The sequence below is a fragment of the Haliaeetus albicilla genome, chromosome 18, assembly GCF_947461875.1.
Source record: "Haliaeetus albicilla chromosome 18, bHalAlb1.1, whole genome shotgun sequence".
Classification (NCBI taxonomy): Eukaryota; Metazoa; Chordata; class Aves; order Accipitriformes; family Accipitridae; genus Haliaeetus; species Haliaeetus albicilla.
The window spans coordinates 3,790,368-3,809,385 of NC_091500.1; the positions used below are offsets into that span (position 1 = coordinate 3,790,368).

Here is a 19,018-nt window from a genome sequence, read left to right on the forward strand (position 1 = left end):
GCTCAGCGGACAGATCTATAATAGACATCCACAGGGTGGGATACACCGATGCTGCCGCGCACGAATGTACAGTGACAGGTAAGGACGTACAGTGAATAGGTATAGGCATGTAGGCAGGTAGACACGTGAGTGAGGCATAGACACATGGGATAGATCGGTAGAGATGAATAATAGGTAAATAGGTAAATAAATAATAGGTAAATAAATAATAGGTATTTCAGCAAGGCAAATAGACATAGGAATGACCAGAGATTTACACGGATATATGGATATATGGCTAGGTGGCTAGAGATAGATGGATAGCGATGCTGACGGAGGTTCTGTGCTGCCAGGGCTCCAGCCCGTGCATTTCCAGGCAGCTCAGCCTTCTGCCTCATGCAGGAGGTTTTTCCAGCCTCTCGGACAAGGGAAGGGGCTTTTCCATCACCGCTGCCGGCCATGAGGGGCTGTGCCCGGACCTGAGCCGCCGGCTGTTCCCCAACAGCCAGAAAGGCGATTTCACAGCAGCACGGTGACGGCGTACGGCCGGTGTGCCCCACACACGCATTTTTATCGTCATGACGTCAAAGCACCGCAGTAACGACAAAAAAAACCCCACGCGCCTGGACGGCGGTGTGAGTGGGCCACGGGAACCCTGGCGGTGACGCACCCCAATTTATCCCCCCCCATTGGGTTCCCCCATCCCTGGAGGTGATGCTCTCCCACTCGTCCCAGTGCCGGCGGCCCCGGGGAATCCCTTCACCCACTGGTGACGTGTACCCGCAGGTTCCCACGCGGTCATTCATCACCCCTTGGGGCAGCCCCCGGGTGAAGCCCCCTCTGGGCTGGGTTTTCACGGCTCCCCACCGACCGAGAGGGTCCCGGATCAGGAAATGCAGAGCCCTGATATTTTAGGCTCAATTCACTTGATTTTGGCAATAAAGCTGAACCGGAATGCAGCACGTTGATCCACGCCGTATTTTCGGTGCGTACCCTGGGATCAGCACACGCAGCGGCACGGACACACGTGACGTCACGCAAGGTGTGATGCAGGCACGCGTGACGTCACGCAAGGTGCGATGCAGGCACGCGTGTTCACCTCCCGTGGCCACCCAATTCCGGGTGGGTTTCGGATCCCAATTCTCCCCAAATCACCCCAGCACTGACCCTCACCGCTCAGCCTTTCTCTCCTGCTGCCTCCAAGCACGAAACGCTGCTCCACGCACCTCTGCACCCACGGCTTTGTCCCTGAGGAAGTAATTTGTATTTATTTCAGCTGGGGGGGGAGAAAAAAAAGAGAAAAGAAAAAAAGAAAAAGCAATAATGTAATATTTAGGGGTGGAAAGGGCAGTCAAAAAAGGATTCTAAAATGCCCCTGGAGTGTCACTGAGCCACGATGCTCTTTGGACACCCTTCTCCAAAAGGGTAGTACCTGGCTTTTTTTGGGGGGGGGTGTAGGTGGGGGGGTTGGTGGCATTTTAGGACCACTGTCTTTCTGTAAACAGATATGACATTTGTTTAGGAAAGTGTCTCCGAAGGTGTGACATGAGACTTTGATAAGTCAGTGGGGGGGGGGGGGTCTGGTAGCCAAAGCAGGGCCCCCCCTCCAGCTCTGACACCTTCCCACCCACACACCCCCTCGGTTGTGCGGTGGGGGGGTTGTCCTGCTGGTTCCCCCCCCCCCAGCTGTGGGGTCGGCTGCCCACACTCTCCCGTGGGTTTTCCTTGGGCCGGGATGTCCCTGTATGTGGGAGGGGGTGCAGGGGGGTGGAAGGGGGTCCCGGAGTGAGGACCGCAAGGCTCACAGGGGGCGGGGGGGCAGGATCGGTCCCCGGCAGGACTCCCTAGCAGCACTCTTAGATGCTCGGGGGTCACCCCCAGATCGGGGGAGGGCAGGAGCAGGCAGGGAGGGGTTCAGTAGCATCCCCCCCCCCCCACACTCCTCCATCCCCAAAATCCCCCCAAAGGTGGGCGGGGGGGTGGGTGCTCTCCACCGCCAGGACATCTCCGGGCTCACAAGGCAGCTGCCCCCCCCAAAAAAAACCCAAAAAATCAGGGGTGCAGGCAGGTCCAGTCCCCTCGGCTTGGGGGACCCCCCCTTCCACCTCCCAAATTGCATCGGCTGTTATAATACAAGACAGAACCGTGCAAACCCCCCCACCCCGGCTGCATCTCCACACCCCCTATACCTATAGATACGTACCTATAGGTACATACCTATAGATACATACCTATAGATAGACCTATAGGTATGTACCACCCCCAGATGCCACCCAGCACTGGTATTTTGGAGCCTGGTTCCTCGCCCCCCCCCTGCCCCAGACTGGTCTGTCCCCTCCCGCAGCCCAGACCCCCCCTCCTCCCCTTCCAAACCCCTTCCTGGCTGGCAGGGAATAAATGAAATAATTTAAAAAAACCCAAAAAACAAAAAACCAACCAAAACCCCTTCCAAAGTACCCGTACACACTTGGCACAGAGGCTCCCGGCTGCATTTATCCTTTTTGCTTTTCTAAAACCACACTTGCTGGCTGGTTTGGGGTGTTTTTTTTCCATTTTTTAACCATTTTTCTGAGTTTGTGGGGTTTTTGTTTGTTTTTTTTTTTTAACCATACTTTTCGTGATTTTTTTAAAAATCCAATTTTCAGCACGGTCCCGAGGAGAAAATATTAAATAAACTTTTACCCTTCTCTCTCCCCTCAGCCCCAATTCCTAACGTGGGGGGTTTTTTTGTTGTGTTTTGTTCACTGCCACTCGCGGGTGCATCTATCAACACCCGGAGATTTAACTCTAAATCGGCCGCGGATTTAACTTCGATGCGGGCAAAAAAAACCCCACCAAACCAAACAAAAAAACCAGCACCATATCGATTTATTTCCTCCCTGGGGGGGGGAAGAGGGGGCTGGAAAGGAGAGTGGAAAGGCCGAGGTTTGTTCCGCAGGGTTATTTTCAGCCAGATTTCGTTCACCGCTTCGCTTTGCCGGCGAGCGCACTCTGTAAATCGCAGAAGAAAAGAAAAAAAAAAAAAAAAAAGCTCCTCCGAGTGCAGAGCACGGATTTATTTCTTAAGGGTTTTTTTTTTTTTCTTTTCTTTTTGTCGCTGCACTCTCCTGTGTCCCATCCTCTGCTTTTTTCGGGATAAAAAACCGTGTCCGAAATCCATCCTTTCCCTCCCGGCTGTTAGTTTACACCAGGCTGGGGCTCGGCTGGGGCTCGGCTCCGCTCCTCACAGCATTGGGGTTTTTTTGGGGGTGCGCACCCCCCCCGCGACACGATGCTTGGCACTACGGACTGATATTTCCCCGCAGAAAGAGGCTGGATCCGGCCACGCACACTCAAAACCGATCACGGGATTTCTTTATTATTATTTTATGTTTTTTTCCTGGAAAATGCAAAGCCAAGGCAGGTCCTTGAAATCGTCTCTGCTCCTGGTAGAGCTGTTCGGGCGGTTTTAATCGGGTTTAATTGGATTGTTGTTTGTTTGGTTTTGTTTTTTTAAGTGAAGCGCTGGTGTTCAGTAGGAATTCCACGAAACTTCAGCAAAGCGCTGCTTTGGTAGAGAAAATTGCCAGGGATTTTGCAAGGCGTGAAGAGGGAGATCCGTTTCCAAAACGCAGCACATCTGGATACGCAGCTGCTTTGGGAGAAGAAAAAAAAAAATCGATATATTTAATTCTCCCTTCTTTCTCTGCATGCCGATAGAATATTTATTTTTATATATATATATATATACACACACACACACACATAGCGTGGTGTAAACTACACGGTATACTTAGGTATGGGAGTATTTACGTGTTTATATGTAACATACGTTCCCTTGTCTAATGTGCATTAAATCCCATTTAAACACAAGGTTTGTGTTGGTATGTATATAACTAGATACTTATTATTAAATACATTAATTCCCCCGTGCTCTTAAAGTACAAATATCTCCAGCACACACAGTAGCACCATTCCCGATATTTCTGCGTGCCTGTAATTTTAATTCTATACGTCCCTCTAACCACCCCCCTGCCCATATTTGTGTATTTAGCCGCGGTTTTAGCCTCTCCCGGTGCACACACACATCCCCGCCGGGCTGGAGACCCCCCCCACCCCGTTTTTGGGGTTTCCCGGCCACAGGGTCCCTCTGCCCCCCCCGGGGTGCCCCTGGGTGGGGAAGGGGGGGCACCCCCGAGCACTCCCTTTGCTTCTGCCCCCCCTTCAATAAATCGCCTTCCCTCCCCCCTATTTTTTTTTTAATGCCCTACTCCTTTCGCCGCTTTCATACAGAGATTTTTGAATTTCCTCAAAGATTTTTTTTCTTTCCGAGCCCCCAAAACCTCTGCCAGCCCCCCCCCCCGGGCAGGTAGGACCCCCAAATTTCCAAGGGAAACCCCAGAGCCAGGGTGTTGGAAATATTAAGGGTGTAAGGGAGGAGCAGGGCTGTGGGACCCCCCCACACACCCCGGCAGCTCTCTCAGGCTGGACCCACCCCGGGAAAAAATGAAGCCCCAGGAGATGGGGGGGGCAGTGGGGGGCTGACCCCCCCCCGTGGGCTGGGTGCCCGGTGGGACCCCACTTTGCAGAGGGGTGCAGCCGGCCCTGGGCTCTCCCTGCGCTGCACCATTAACCTTTAAACCTGTCTCTGCAGCGCACGGGGAGACGGTGGGGGGGCAAGAGAGGGGTGTCCAGATTTGGGGGGGGGGGCACCCCTAAACAGGCTGAGGTGGAGGGGAGGGCAGCTCTTCACTCTGCTTGGACCATGAAGGATTCGGGGCAGGAGCTTGGAGAAATCCCCCCCCTGTGCAATAGCCCTGCAGAAGGGATCGCCTCCAAAGGGATTGGGGACCTGGGGGGGGTGTCATTCCCTGCCCCCCCTTCCCAGCAAATATTATTTCTGGGAGCTGAGCGTGGGTGTCCCTGCGGGTGCGTGGGGAGGTGCGGAGCAGGGCTGCCCAGCTGGACTTTGCCTGCAGCGTGGGGCCGGCCGTATGGCCATGCCCTGGGGGGGGGTGGTTTGATTTTATTATTTTATTCCTTTTTTTTTTTTTTTTTGCACAGCAATGAAACCTGGCGCCTGGCTGATGGTGCAACAGATACCAGCCAACCCCCCCTCTTTACCCCCCCCCACCTCTTTCCTTCCATCGCCGCCCACTTCCACGTGATATGGGCAAACCAGTCAGCGAGTGGGACTGGGGAGTCTGGCCACACTGGGGAGCCAAGGCGGGGGGGGGGGGGGGGCAAGACAGAACCCCACTGCCCTTAACCCGCCCCCCCCAAAAACAGGAGCAAGCCTGAACTAGGCATCTCATAGCCCTCTGCCTTCCCTGCAGCGAGGGGGTGTCCTGCCCCACGGCCTCGCCCCCCTGCACCCCTTGCCCCCCCAACACCGAAGGTGGGTAACGCTTCTCTGTCCCCCCCGCTCCTCTCCCTCGCTGTCACGCCGGGACCCCAGAGACCCCCTTCCTACAGGCCTCCCCCGAAAGCTTCCGCCTATTGTCTCCTCGGGCTTGAAAACGGACTCGATTTTGCTTTTTTTTTTTTTTTTTTTGGCTTGATACATTTTTTTTTTATTATCATCCTTACTATTTTTAAGGCAGGAGGGGAATTCACTCCTTTTTCCCCTCCTGTGGATCCTGCTCCTCTTTGGAGAGTCCTGTGGAAACGCTCCGTCCTAGGCCGGTGACACGCACACGAACCAGCCTCTCCTCCGTCCCCTGGGGTTTGGGGGGAAGCAGAATTCCCTTAAACCCCCTTCTTCCCGGCTCGCTTCCATCCTTACCCCTTCCCAACGCTGCCTCCGGCTTCTCCCCCTTTCCTCGGCTGCCTGCCGGTCTCCTGCTGTCCTCCCCGGTATCAGTCCTTATCTCCCGGTTATCTCTTCTGCTGCTAAATTCAGCCCAGCGGAGGGGTTCAGCCTGGGGAATCTGCTTGCTAAATCTAAATCAGTCCCAAGAGTTATTTCTCCGGCCATAATTCCCCCCCCCCATCCAACCCTTCTCCGGGTGTGCGATGGTTTTCCAGGATCCCTCCGTGATCCACAGAGAAAACAGCATCTCCGATCGTTTCACCTCCCTTCCCGGACCCTTCGTGGGAAGGGTATTTCACCCTGACTCCCCCTCCACAAGTGGTTTTGGGGGGGGGTCTCATCATTGCAAACCACATGCAAGGCCCCGATGGGATCCCACGGCCTGCGCCGTGCCCAAAAACCAGCCTCTTTGCCCCAAACCACCCCCCCCCAAAAAAAAAGGACCCCAAATCAGACACCAAACCCACATGGGAAACGGCACTCATCGCACCCATCCTGCCCGGTGGCTCTGGGAAATGCCTCCCCACCCGGACCCACGGCATCCCCGGTCCCCAGTGGGTCAGCCCGTTGTGCTTCCACCTTCTCCCACCTCCCCACGTGGGAAAAGCAGGGGGGGGAATATTAAAAACACCCGGCAGGGGGAATTTTGTGGGTGCTGCTAGGGGTCCGCTCCCCACATGCCATCGCTTGCGCGTGGGTCTGGGCAGCATTGGGGGGGTGTGCAGCGGTTAAAGCCCCCCTCCCCTTTTAAGCACATATACACACGCGTAGCGGGACTTTTTTTTTGGGGGGGGGTGCGAACTTTTTTTGGGGGGGCAGGCGCAGGGTAGGAGGATGGAGCCAGCCTTCCTCCTCCTCCTTCTCTCCCCTAATTTAATTCTCCCCCCCCCACCTCCGCAGCTTCAGCCTCCGGCTCCCCCCCCCCAGCCCACATCAAACACCAACCTCGGGGGCCATTAACAATTTAAAGCACCGATCGTACCTGCGGGACAAAGATTTTTTTTTTTTTTTTTTTTTTTTTGCTCCAGGCCAGAGCATCGCTGTCTCTCACCTTCCAGGCTGTGTAAACTTTTCTCCCCCCACCCCTTTCACCTTCTTCCCCCCCCCAACACTTCTTCGGGACTGCTCTAACCTCCTTATCATCTCCTCCGCCCCCACGGGGAGGGAACCGGGGGGGGGGGTCCCCGACCCGGCCGCCGCCTTCTCCCGCATCCCCGACAGCATCTCCTCCTGCCTCCCCCCGGAGGGGGTGTCGGACGGAGCGGGGGGGGGGGAGAGAAAGAAAAAAAAAGACGGGGAGGAGACTGACCGAGGGTTTTAAGCAGCCCAGCCCCATCGTGGAGAGGTGGGGGGGGGCGTGGGGGGGGGGCGTGAGGTGATGGATGGAGCCCGGTGGGAGAAGCTAAATCCGGGCGGGAGCTAAATCTCTTCTCCCGGAGGGACCTGGAGTTCTCGCTTGGGGTCTGGAAGCGGCGGCTGGTCCTGGGGAAGGTGGGGAAGGTTGGGGAGGGGGGGTGGCGGAGGAAAATTGCATCGCTGGTGGTGTTTTGGTTTTGGCTGGAAGGCTGTACCCACGCGAGACCGCTCCGGCCAGCGCTCACGGCAGGGGAAAGCGGAGCCTGGGGTTTTTTTCCGCCCGTTCTCCATCGCTCTGGATTGCGGCCGGGGTGCCGGCTGGGGTTTGGGGAGGCCCGTCGCGAGATGTACCAGAGTTTAGCCATGGCGGCTAACCCCGGCCCTCCGGCGTACGAAGGGGCAGGTGGCTTCATGCACGGCGCGGCCGCGGCGTCCCCGGTCTACGTGCCCACCACGAGGGTCGCCTCCATGCTCCCCAGCCTGCCGTACCTCCAGAGCAGCGGCTCTTCCCAGCAAGGCAGCCCTGTCTCCAGCCACTCCATCTGGACTCAACCCGGAGCTGAAAGCGCCGCTTACAACCCCGGATCTTCTCACCCTCCGGTGTCACCTCGGTTCTCCTTCTCCACCAGCACCCCCATCCCCGCCACCTCTTCCCGGGAAGCCGCGGCGGCTTACAGCAGCTCCTTGAACCTTTCCGCTAACGGCAGGGAGCAATACGGCAGGGGGTTCGGCAGCTCCTATTCCAGCCCCTACCCGGCTTATATGAGCCCCGAAATGGCCACGACTTGGACTTCTTCGCCCTTCGACAGCCCCATGCTCCACAACCTGCCCAGCCGAGGGACGCCCGCAGCCGCCCGGCACGCCAACATCGGTGAGCGCAGCCGGGGTTGGGATACGGGAGGGAGGGTTTCACCCCTGTCACCCACCCACCCACCCCCCCCCCAGCCAAATTTTTGTGCCCCGACTCCTCTTGGGGTAGGGCGAGGTAAGGCGCGAAGGGCAGGAGGGAGAAATTCGGCGTATTCGGGGGTATTTTGCTGGCTGCAAAACACGGGGGGGGTCCCTGCGGCGACGCGGTTGCCCCACTCTGCGCCCATGCTTTCTCTGCAAAAACGCCATTTCAAAATATCCTCAAGAAGCACGGTTTCCCAAAAAGAAATATAATTTAGGATAGGCCCAGAGCAGCAAGAAACGACGTGCCGAGCTCCCGCGCAAGGGCCTGCTGGCTCCACGAATAGCTCCGGGGGGATTTAGGGGCTGCGACGGGGATGACCGCGGTGTGCAGGACCACGATGCTCCCTGGGCGTGCAGGCAGCCCCTTCCCTGGCTTGCTTTAGGTGTAAAATGGGGAAAACTGTTTGGAAAATGGGAAAATCGAAGTCTGGCCCGTGAATCCCAGATCTTCCCATTGGGCTGTTTTATGTTATGTCTTTTTTTTTAATTTTTGGAAAGGTCGGTTAGGCTAGGAAAAGGGAAAGCAAAGGGAAATTTGGCGCGGAGGGGGGCAAGACGATGGAGAAGGAGAAAAAAGAAATGCATCTGCATTTATTATCGTGCTTTTGGGGGAACCACAGGCACATCTGAACAACCCACCTCTGTATTTCAGTGTCTCCTTGCCCCCAAAAATCTCAGCCCTGATCTCTTGCGCCGATCCCGATCTCGGAGCCTTTCATTTCATTAAGCACCTCTGGGTCCTACGACCAGAAATCAGCCCGAATGCCTTAAAATATTGCTTTTATGTTTTGTACGGTGTAAGAGGGAGAAAGGGGGAGAGAAATGCAGGGCACATCTTTGCATTGCGGTTTCATACACTTTTTTCCTCTCTGCATTCTCTCCACGAAGGTATTTCTGTCGGCTTCAGGGTCGGGGTTAACAAAGAAAATGACCCATATTTGTCTACAGATAAATTTTAAGATTGCGTTCTTTAACCTGAATTTTGGAGGGCAATTTTTCCATCATGTCTAGCAAGATTTAATTTACGTTTAGCGTTAAGATGTTAAAGAAAGGAAAGTTGGGCGTCGGTGAAGGTTTGGCCTTGCCAATGCCTTTTGCTTTTCTTTGGGTGTTACGGAATTGTTTAAAATGGGGAACAGAATATCTTTAAGGATAAAGTTTTGGTCAACCAGGCAACGTTTTGGAGAAGCCATGAGAAGGTAGAAAGTATAGGAAAAAAGCAGAATGAATCAAATAATAATTGAATATTATCAACAAGGACATCTGCGCATACGTATTTGACTACCGTGCCGTCTCTTCCTTGGGGGAAAAAAAAAATCACCTTTTTGCAGTGGTCTCAAAAGGGCTTATAGTAATAAAAATAACTTAAAGCCAAAATAATTCAAATGACGAAATGCAGTTGCAAAAATACCCAGCGGCTTTTAAGGTGTCAGAGACTGAGCGTTAGTGATTTGGGGGTCTCAAGCCCTGCATTAAGCAGCGGTTTGTGCTGCAGGTCTCGCAGCCTGCCTTTTGGTGGCAAAAAGTGCTTTTTATCTGGGCTCTTAGATAGCACCAGCAACACGGGACGTGTTGAGCCAGTCCAGAAAACATTAGCGGTCGGTAGCGAAGGAGGAAGGAGCCGGGACCCTTTTCCATCGCCAGGTCCTGATTCGGGTGCTGGATTCGCGGTATCACCTCCAGCATCGCCGAGAGCAGCGCAGCAGACACCAGGGGATTTATTAGCATGGGGCTAATTATGTCTCTGCCTTGAACGTGGAAAAAAGCACTTGGGTTTTAAATAAAAAGTGCTTGGGTTTTGGTAAAAAAAAAAAACAAAAAACCAAACTGCCTGCAAGCTGGCGAGTTTTAAATTCAGGATTAAAAATGGATTTTTTGGAAGGCAGCTCCCCCGGTAAGTACTTTAAGGTCCAGACCTGCTCCTTTCCCTTTTCTCCCCGAGTCGGGATGCGGCCGGTTGCTCCCAGCTGGGTCCCGTCTCGCTGCTGGGGCGATGCTTCGCACAGGCTGCGGGTATCGAGGGGGTTGTATGAAGCACGTAAAGGCTGGCTGGTGGTTTCTGAGTGGGGAGAAGGTTGGGATTTTTGGATGAGCAAGGGTGAAAAGCCCTGATGGGCTGAAAAACTGAAGGCACTGAAAGATTTAGTGGGAGGGAAACACTGTTGTGGATTGCACCCATCACAGACCCACTTTAATAACTGTCTGAGCCTGCCTCAGGCTCTGAGCAGTTCCTGGCACGGTGGAGTGCAGACTCCTTCTTTTGCCTTTCCTTAGCACTAAAGGTATTTTTATTCTCTGCACAATGAGGAATCTCAGGGTGGAAGCAAAATCCTTCGTGCAAAGCTCTATTAAATCAAGGGATTTTTGCAGCGCTCTCATTTCCCTCCAGTGATTTTGCTTCCCGTCACCTTTGGATAGCGCTAATTGTAGAGCACCTCTGGGATCTTTAGAATATTAATTACTATAATTTTTTAATAACGCAGATCAAGTCTATGCAGGTGTAGCTGGACATGCAGACACAGATACGCAGTCTATGCAATTAGGCATGGCATTTTTTTCCCTGCTGTAAAGCAATGCACCAGGGAAAGAAGTTTAGTGAAACTGTATACAAAGGTGATAGAAAATGGAAAAAGCAATAAGATCTTTCTTTCTTTTAGTAGATATTTCTATCTAGAAATATCTACTAAAAGAAAGAAAGATCTTATTGCTTTTTTCTAATAAGAGGAATTTTGGCCTGGGTTAAAACGTGCCAGTGCAGCTCTGTGGTACAAAGTGGGAAGGATGGGTGCATAAATGACATGGGCCTATTTGAAAAACTTTCCCCGGCGTGAGTTCAAAATGCCAAATTTGGCCTTTTCAGGGTAAGTTTGGTGAAAGATTGCATTACCCTGAAGGGCAGGATCAGACTCTGTGGTCGAGGCCGTGAACTTGCTCCAGGCATTGCCTGGGATGGCGTTACAGTGAATTCCGGACTTAATGAGGCATGAAAAGGACCCGCTGTAAAGTCCCCTTGCAGGAAACCTCCCTGCCAGGGCCAAAACCCTCTTGAAATCTGTCCCAAAATTAGCAGCTTGCCCCTTCCCCCTTCGCCAGGCAGAGGAGAGCGGGGATCGAGGCCGACACGGGAGCCCAAACTCATCCAGCCCGTTGCCACTTGCTGCCTCCTGGATGGTTCCAGGATGGACATGGAGGGCCAGATCCTGCTTTGCCATCCCCACCCCCTGCAATGCTGCTTTTCACAAAAAAAGCAGCGGGGTTTTTCTTTCGCTGTGGCTTCGAGGAGGTTGATGTGGTTGGGAGTAAATCGGGGCGAGGGGCTGCGGGCATTTCTGATGGGTGCTTTGCATTTTTGTTTTGAGTAGTCGAAGTCAGGGTTCCCCGAATCAGGCACCGTTTGAACACAGCAGCAGCATCTGGCAAGATCAAAGCCTGGAGCAGACGCTGGGTTGGAAAATGCCTTCTCCACTGCTGGTGGGGGAGAGATTGTGAACCAGATCTTAAGCTTTCCCATAGGGATGCTAAAAGATTTGCCCTGTAGCATCCCCAGGGCCGGCATTTCCAGTGACTCGCCGGCATTTGTTACAACCCTCTGCCCTACGAGTAGCCCCTGACCTTCCCCATGCACCTAAGGACAAGGTGGCTGCTCCCCCCCAGGTGATGGGGGGAGCCCAGCATCCCTGCCCTCCCTGCCCTCGGAGGGATGGGACCGTGGGATGGAGGGATGGGGCCGTGGGATGGAGGGACACAGCCGTAGGATGGAAGGACAAGGCTGTAGGATGGAGGGATGGCGCTGTAGGATGGAGGGATGGGGCCATGGGATGGAGGTTCGGGACCGCAGGACATGTCTGGATTTTTCACGAGACCCTACATCCCCCGTTTTGCAAGCGGTTGCATTTCTCACCTCGGCTCCGCCGGCGGGGAAGGCTGGCCCAAGGCTTTGTTCCCCCCCCCCCGCCGCCGCCGGAGAGTTTCAAGCCACTTCTGCTCTCCTGCCTAATTTAATTTTCACCGGTCAGTCTGGGATTTGGGATGAAACCCACAGAATTAGTGTTTCTAATCTTTGAGCAAGATCAAGCTCAGACATGCAACTGATTATTACCCCCCAAATCTTCAAACAGTATATTTTAAATTGTAAATAAAGCAACAATAATAACAAAAATATCACCATCACAGGCACTATATTGCCCTTATAATAATACAATTCCTTAATTGAAAATTGCACTTTTATTCCCACATAAATGCATATGTTGCACAGAACAGCCATGGTGTAGTATATAGTACATTATAAATGCTTGTGAATTTTTGTAAAGCAGTAAAACTTATGGCAGTGGATAGTGGCACTGAATTTAAGACTTCATTAAGCCAGGGTTAAATATTTTTCTCCTCCACACACATACTCATATATGTGTCTTTATCCCTGTAACAATAACAGCAGTATTTTTTTTAAGAGACAGCCTATATTTTGCTCTCTCCATATTTATTTCCATCCATTTGGGGGGGAAGAGGAAAAATCCTTGGAAACACAGGAGGGTTTATTAGGCGTTTACTAAAGGAAATTGGGCCCAATTCTGCTGCCTCCGTGCTCTTCGGATGATGGAGAAACCTTCGCTCGGCAGGCAGAGAGGGGCTCCCCAAAATGGTTATCCCAAACACAGCTGGGTATTTTGAACGGGCAAACCATCTCACTCTGACAAATTAAGGATGCCTCAAAAAACCCCAACAATAAAGCACCAACAAGCAAATAAAATCCCAAACTGGGTGAAAAAGCAGCAGCGCAGTGAGATGAGCAAGTTTTTGTGCCTGGAGGTTGGCAGCCTGTTGCTGCTGGGGGAGGATGTGTGCAGGGGCTGTTAAAATAGAGGTGGAAAAATGTAATTTTAAGGAAAATTCAATTAAAAAAAATTGATAGTGTACTCCTGAAACCTGCAGAGACTTTGTTTCTCATCAGCATGGGGATCTGGGCCGAAATTTTTGCTCCTCAAGCCCCGCAGATCTTTTCACGCCTAGGAAAAAGAGTTGCAAATATAATATATCATCTTTCAGAGGTTTTGTTCCCAAATTCACACCCAGCCTGGTGTGTCCTTCCCTCCCTACAATTTCCTTACTGAAAAGGAGGTGCAGAAATGGGATATTTGGGGATCTCCTCCTGCTCGGCGATGCTCCCGGGGGGCACAAGGCTGTGGAAGGTGGGGGGGATGCAGCTGAGCGTCTCGGGTCCTTCGAGGCTTTTGCAACCGTATTATAAAAAGACTTAACGAAGCGTCTGCCTCCCATTTGGGGCTCACCGCTGCCTGCGAAGCCAGGCAGGGATCTGTGTTGAGAAGTCAGACCGTGGGCTTAAAGCGGCTGGTTTTGCTTATGCTGGGAGGGCAGAGGCAGAAATGCAGATTTTTTGCTGGGACGGCTGCACCGGCCCCGTGTTAGAGCGATGTGTGATCCCCGAATAACGCGACTATGCTGCCAAAACTCATCGAATGGGTTGTTGGAATGGCAAGGTTGGGTTGTTACAGATATGGCTTGCTTTGGCGGGGGGATGTGTGTAATTATGCCTGTAGGATTGCAAAAACAGGAGATTGGAAATGCCAAATATTCACCTCGACGATGGATTCCAAATTCACGCTGCTGTCTGGCAGGAAGGTGTAAATACGCCTTTGGTGTGCGAGTGTGAAATGCTGCTTAAATAACCAGGGAAATATGTGAGAATGTGCTCTTACCTCCAAAATTAACCCGAATTATAAAAGCAAATTTCATCATGAGGTTGGATTGAGGGTTTTTTTTTTTTGGGGGGGGGGGAAGAAAAAACTTTATGGGTCCCCTTTGGGGGGCAAAAACCTTGCAGCTGTCTATGGTAACATCCAGCATTACGGCAAAATATTAAAATCTCTCTGGCCCTTACAAGTTCTCCCCACATAATCGGTCACGGTGACCAGTCCGAGCTGTAAATACATCTGTAATGACAAATTAAACCCAATTATCTGCCATGCCTGAGCAGTGAGGTCTTTATACTCGGGTGCTTACACGTGCGTGACAGCGCTTGAAAATAATTCGATCATCATTGGCTTCCCAACGGCTGGTACAAGTGTTATTAAGGGCTCTTTTGAACCCCCCCTGCGTTTCTGCCATACCGAGCGATGCTGTTGTAAGGTCTCGTATGGCAGAAATGTGGGGGTTTTTTTTTCCCTTGCAGTTTTTCTGAAGGTCACTTGCTGCAGGGTATGCTTGAGTTTGCAGCATTTCCCCTGCTATTGCACCCTTTTAAACACTCAGGGCACTCGGTGGTGATTTCTTTTTCAATATGATAAGCTGGAGCTGGATTTTCTCATCCCAAAAAAGCACAGGCGGGCGGGCGCTGGGTCTGCTAGGAAAGAAGATCTGGGCAGAGGTTTTCCAAGCTGGACATAGATCTGACCCCGCCATCAGCGCTGAAACATTTCAGCTTTCAGGTTTTGGCAAGGTCTAGATTTTAAAACCAAGTTTGGGGCAGTGTCAACTGGAAGCGAAAATAATTTTTTCTTTTCCAAGAAGTGCAAGGTGATTATTTTTGTCTTAATTATTTGCTGGCACAGAGGGGTTTTTTGCTTAATTAGGTGAACACCTAAATGTAGGATGCACCCTTTGCTTGAGTGGGAGCAAAGTTGGGTCCTTCCCATGTCTTTCTGCTGTTTTCTCTGTCTTTCTAAGACCAATCCTGCTGTTTCGCCCAGGCTAGGCTTGCAGGATCAGCCCCCCCGGTAAACATATTCACTGTGAAAAAAAAACCACCAACCCCCCAAAACCCCCACCTTGCTCAGAGCTGAAACCATCCCTGTTTTAAAGCAAAGGGAGGTTCGCCTGGGGCCGGTGCAGAATCAGGCCCATGAAAGAGGCTTCCATAGGGAAGAAATGCAGTTCCCTGCAAACTATTTGGAGACCTACAGGTTTTCTTGGGGAGGTGAAGCCCCAAAAGTCAGTGGGACTTTTCTTTTTCCTTTCTGGCAAGTGGCCGCTTGATTTGGGAAGGGATTTGTGCTTTTTTTTAAAATTATTTTTAGTGACCCATAAAGCTGGTGGTTCCCATATCGGAGCCAGCTGGGCTTGAGCAGCTCACGCCAGCCTTGGGAGAGACTCAGAAACTCATTTTGTTTGTGAAAGAGGAAAAAAATAATTCATGGAAAGTCAAGGAAAAGTACGTTTTCCACCAGAGGTGGGGTGAGGGCAGCCGGATGAGGGATGCACGGGGGCTGATCTCCCGTCTCCACCAGGGACTGGTACTGGACGCTTCTGCGTCTGGGATAACAAAATCACTGCCTGGAAATGTTTCTTCCTAATCCCTGGGAATTAGCTCGGTGTCTGCCGGGGGAGCATTTCAGGAGAGGTCCCGTGGTGGGTCGCCGCTGCCTGCTCTTGCTCTTCTTCCCAAAGCTCAGCCGTTTTCCTCCGGTCGATGCTTCCAGCTGCAGCGCGGTGTGTTTACGGGGTGCCGGGGTAGGGCTGGGTGCCTGTTGCCATCAGGGTCTCCTAAAAGGTTAAAACCCAAGCCCAGCAGAAGAGGTTGGGGGCAGAGATGGAGCTGGGTGGGGGAGAAGGAGGCCACACCACTCCCTCGGAACAAGATTTTGCCAATTCTTGCTTTTTTTTCACAGTTCCTGCTTGCACGGTGCTCTCCGGCTGTGTCTGTAATAGTTAAGCAAGTTCCAGGTTGTCCTCTGGCCTCGAGGGCCGGGAGAATGGGATGTCTCCTTTGGCTCTGCAAACGTCTCCAAACAGTTTGGGAGACATCTCCCTCTTGCCTGTTTCTCAGCTGCCTGCCTCTGGCTCTTGCCAGCCGTTGTGCCTCCATGCACCTCGGTTTTCCTTCAAGTTCCAGCTTCAGGAGTCATGTTATCATACGTCAGGCTCTGGTTTTGCAGAAAGGCAAGGAACAGGTTTTCTGGACAAGAGAAAAGCTGGGAAACCGATTCCTATGTGCTGAAACTCTAGAAGAGGCAACCAAATAACCTGATATTTATTATCTAAACTCCTATGAGTTTCCAAATCAGGCTCTTGGGCTTGCAAGCCAGGGAGTCATCATTATTTAATATTCAGGGCGTGTAGTGGTGGAGCTGTAGAAAATCAGCGAGGCGGTGAGCCCCAGACATCAGGACTCCTCCGAATGACATATTTGGCCCCAGATGTCTGAGATTATTTTGGGAAGGGAGCGCTGGCCCCAGGGGCTGGCTGTTGGGGCGACTGGCTGCTGGGAATGACACTGAGTTGGGACGTGCCTTGGTGATGTGGAGCACGAGAGGGGCAGCTGGCTTGGAGGGATGTCTCCTCCTCACGCTCCCCTGGGCTGGGAGGATGCCCTGGATCCTCAGCACGACCACAGGCTTTTCTCCAGGGGCTTCCCATGTTCGGTCCTTCTTTGCTTCAATGGGGCAGATCATCAACGCCGTGATTTACCCGGACCCTCTGGATGTGAAGATGTGGCCTCCAGGGTTTTCCCAGCTCCCAGCACAAGCAGGAGGGTGAAGTCCCCCTCGCACCCCCTTCCCTTTGCCCCCAGCCAGGGAAGGGTCTCACTCCAGCAGGGCTAGCTGCCTGCCCCGCTGCCTGCCCTCCCCAACCATTTCTATTCCTAAACCAACATCCCAGTCAGACTCTGTCACCTCCCTTCACGCAAAATCAATAACAACGGGTGAGCAGGTTAATTATAATCACAGAATAAACGCCGCAGTCTCAAAGTTCACTCAACTTCAGCAGCATTTCAAAACGAGTGGACGACGCCAAGAAACTTTCATTGATTCCTCCGGGGCAGGTGTGGGAGTTTGAACCTGTCCCCAAGCTGATCTTGATTCAAGACCTACTCAATTTTCTTCCTTATCTCGACTTTCGCCTATCTTATAATGCCTGTTATTTTAGATAAAAAGTCCAATCAATTGAGTTAGAAAAACTGCAAGTTATATGTTGCCCTGATAAGTTCGGTACCTGATGTTTTATTGGCCTGGGCTGCAGTTTCTGTGCGAACTGACCTTTGCAGATGCTTTATCGGCAGCTGGGAGAATCGCTCCATCCTCCCGTCCCACTCGGGGGCTGAGTTGACTTAACATTCAGAATAATAAACGAGGAAAAGAGAAGGGCCAGGGGTTAGACAGACTGTCCCCCATAACGTGATGAACTGTAGTAAACACCTTTTTGTTTGTTCCTGGCTGGCGTCCCGTAGAGAGGCCAGGATCTGGCCTAACTTATTTTGGTGTGACTCCTCTGAGTGGGATTTATCAGTGTAACACCTCCGAATTGGAGTCAGAGCCTGTGTCTAAATTAGCAAGCTAAAGAAAACTGGGGCCGGAGTTTGGATATGCACATGATCCTCAGTATTGGTTAGTGCCGTCACGCTCAAAGAGGGCTTAGACATGTGGAGCAGTATATACCCTACATATTTTGTATATTCCTACACATGGTATATATATAAAGTCAGTTTTTATACATATATATGTGCATGTGTGTGTCTGTGTGTGTTATATTTGTGCACGTATATATAACTATATATATATACACACATAATTCTATGTAGCTATGTTCTATATAGCCACAGAATAATAATTATAATAGCAAAACTAGAGAGAATTGATTAGCGATGACTTCTAGCTTGCTACAATAACATTCTTAGGGACATGGTATATGTGTATATACACAAATATATATGTTTATATATGCGTACATATATACATACACATGTATAACAGACACACATATGATAACAATACAATTAATTGTATTCCTACAAGCAGGATTTTGCCCATTTGACTTGGATAAATGTCTTTCCTTCTGATCTGTACCAGTCTGGGGAAAAAAACCTAAACCTTTGAGTTTCTGGAGTTGCAGGGTTGTAGAAATGCATGTTGGAAGATGTCTTGCCCAGCCTCCTGCTTGAAGCAGGACAACCACTAGTAGTGGCTGAGGTCAGCTGTGGCTTTACCTGGATGAGGCTTGGAAAAGCCGAGGGACGGAAATTCCCCCACCTCCTAATGAAAATGCTTTTCCTAATGCCCAGCCTGTGGTTTGTGCTGCTTCCCCTTGTTCCTTCTCCCACTATTGAGAAGAGTTTGCTTTGTTGTCTGCATATACCTGGCTAGCTGATGTCCTTGTAATGATCCCAAACAGCACCAATTTCCCTGGGCCCAGAGCTGGTCCTGGCTTTGATCCACCTGGGTGCTGGTAGTCACGATGGTCACCATCAGACAGACAGATGCTGCACTAGGACGTATGACCACAAACCATTGGGTTCCCATGGTTTAAGGAGTTTCAGCTCATCAGCTGCTCTGTAGGAGCCCGAGGGGGGTCAAGAGCATGTGAAGGCTGTGTCATGCTTGATGACGAACTAGTGCCAGATGCCAGCCATGGGAACCCAACAGACCATGCTCGTCAATTGTTAGCATGGCCTCTGGCATGGTCCAAGCAGAGACCATCTCAGCCTGACCCAAGCATCTCCTGGTGCATGTCCCGGAAAGCAGTTTGGATGTGACCAGTATAGATTGGGGTCCGGGAGCATCTGAACATGGTCAGACTCTGCTAGCTGGGCTTAGGGTCAGGGTTCACCAGTTACCCAGTAACTGGCCCTGGTTCACCAGTTACCCAGTAGCCATAAGGCCAGTTCTCATGGCTCAGCCGTGGAGCTGCAGCTTGGCATGCCTCCACAGCACACCTGCTTGTGGTCCCCTGTGGGTAGGTACATCAGACACGGCTGCACGCGTCGGAGGTGATCCGTTGCCTGTGCCCCAACTCGGAAACAGCTGCCCAGGAGGAATCATGGCATTGCAAATCCCAAGCTTTCCTGATCCTCTACTTTTTTTTACCCACTGTGGCCTAGATGATCTGAGGGTTGCACTAGATGGTCTTCAAAGGTCCCTTCCAACCCAAATCTTTCTGTGATTCTGTGACCCTTTCCTTGCAGTCATCAAAGAAGAGCCTCTTCTAGGG

General features: G+C 51.7%; 1 protein-coding gene and 1 long non-coding RNA gene across 4 annotated transcripts in view; one reads left to right on the forward strand and one right to left on the reverse strand.

The window, feature by feature from the left end:
- Positions 1 to 3,478: 3,478 nt before the first annotated feature.
- LOC138689682 (uncharacterized) lies at positions 3,479 to 5,722 on the reverse strand. Its single transcript, XR_011328584.1, has 2 exons — positions 5,548 to 5,722; positions 3,479 to 3,610 (listed from the first exon to the last, which is right to left on the reverse strand). It is a non-coding gene; the product is annotated as an uncharacterized lncRNA (long non-coding RNA).
- A 1,050-nt stretch (positions 5,723 to 6,772) lies between these two features.
- Positions 6,773 to 19,018, forward strand: part of GATA4 (GATA binding protein 4) — a 30,700-nt gene continuing 18,454 nt past the window's right edge. For all 3 annotated transcript variants that reach the window (XM_069805562.1, XM_069805560.1, XM_069805561.1), the window contains exon 1: positions 6,773 to 7,997. In XM_069805562.1, the coding sequence (XP_069661663.1) occupies positions 7,472 to 7,997 (526 nt within the window). In that variant the 5' untranslated portion in view covers positions 6,773 to 7,471. The remainder of the gene's footprint in view (positions 7,998 to 19,018) is intronic.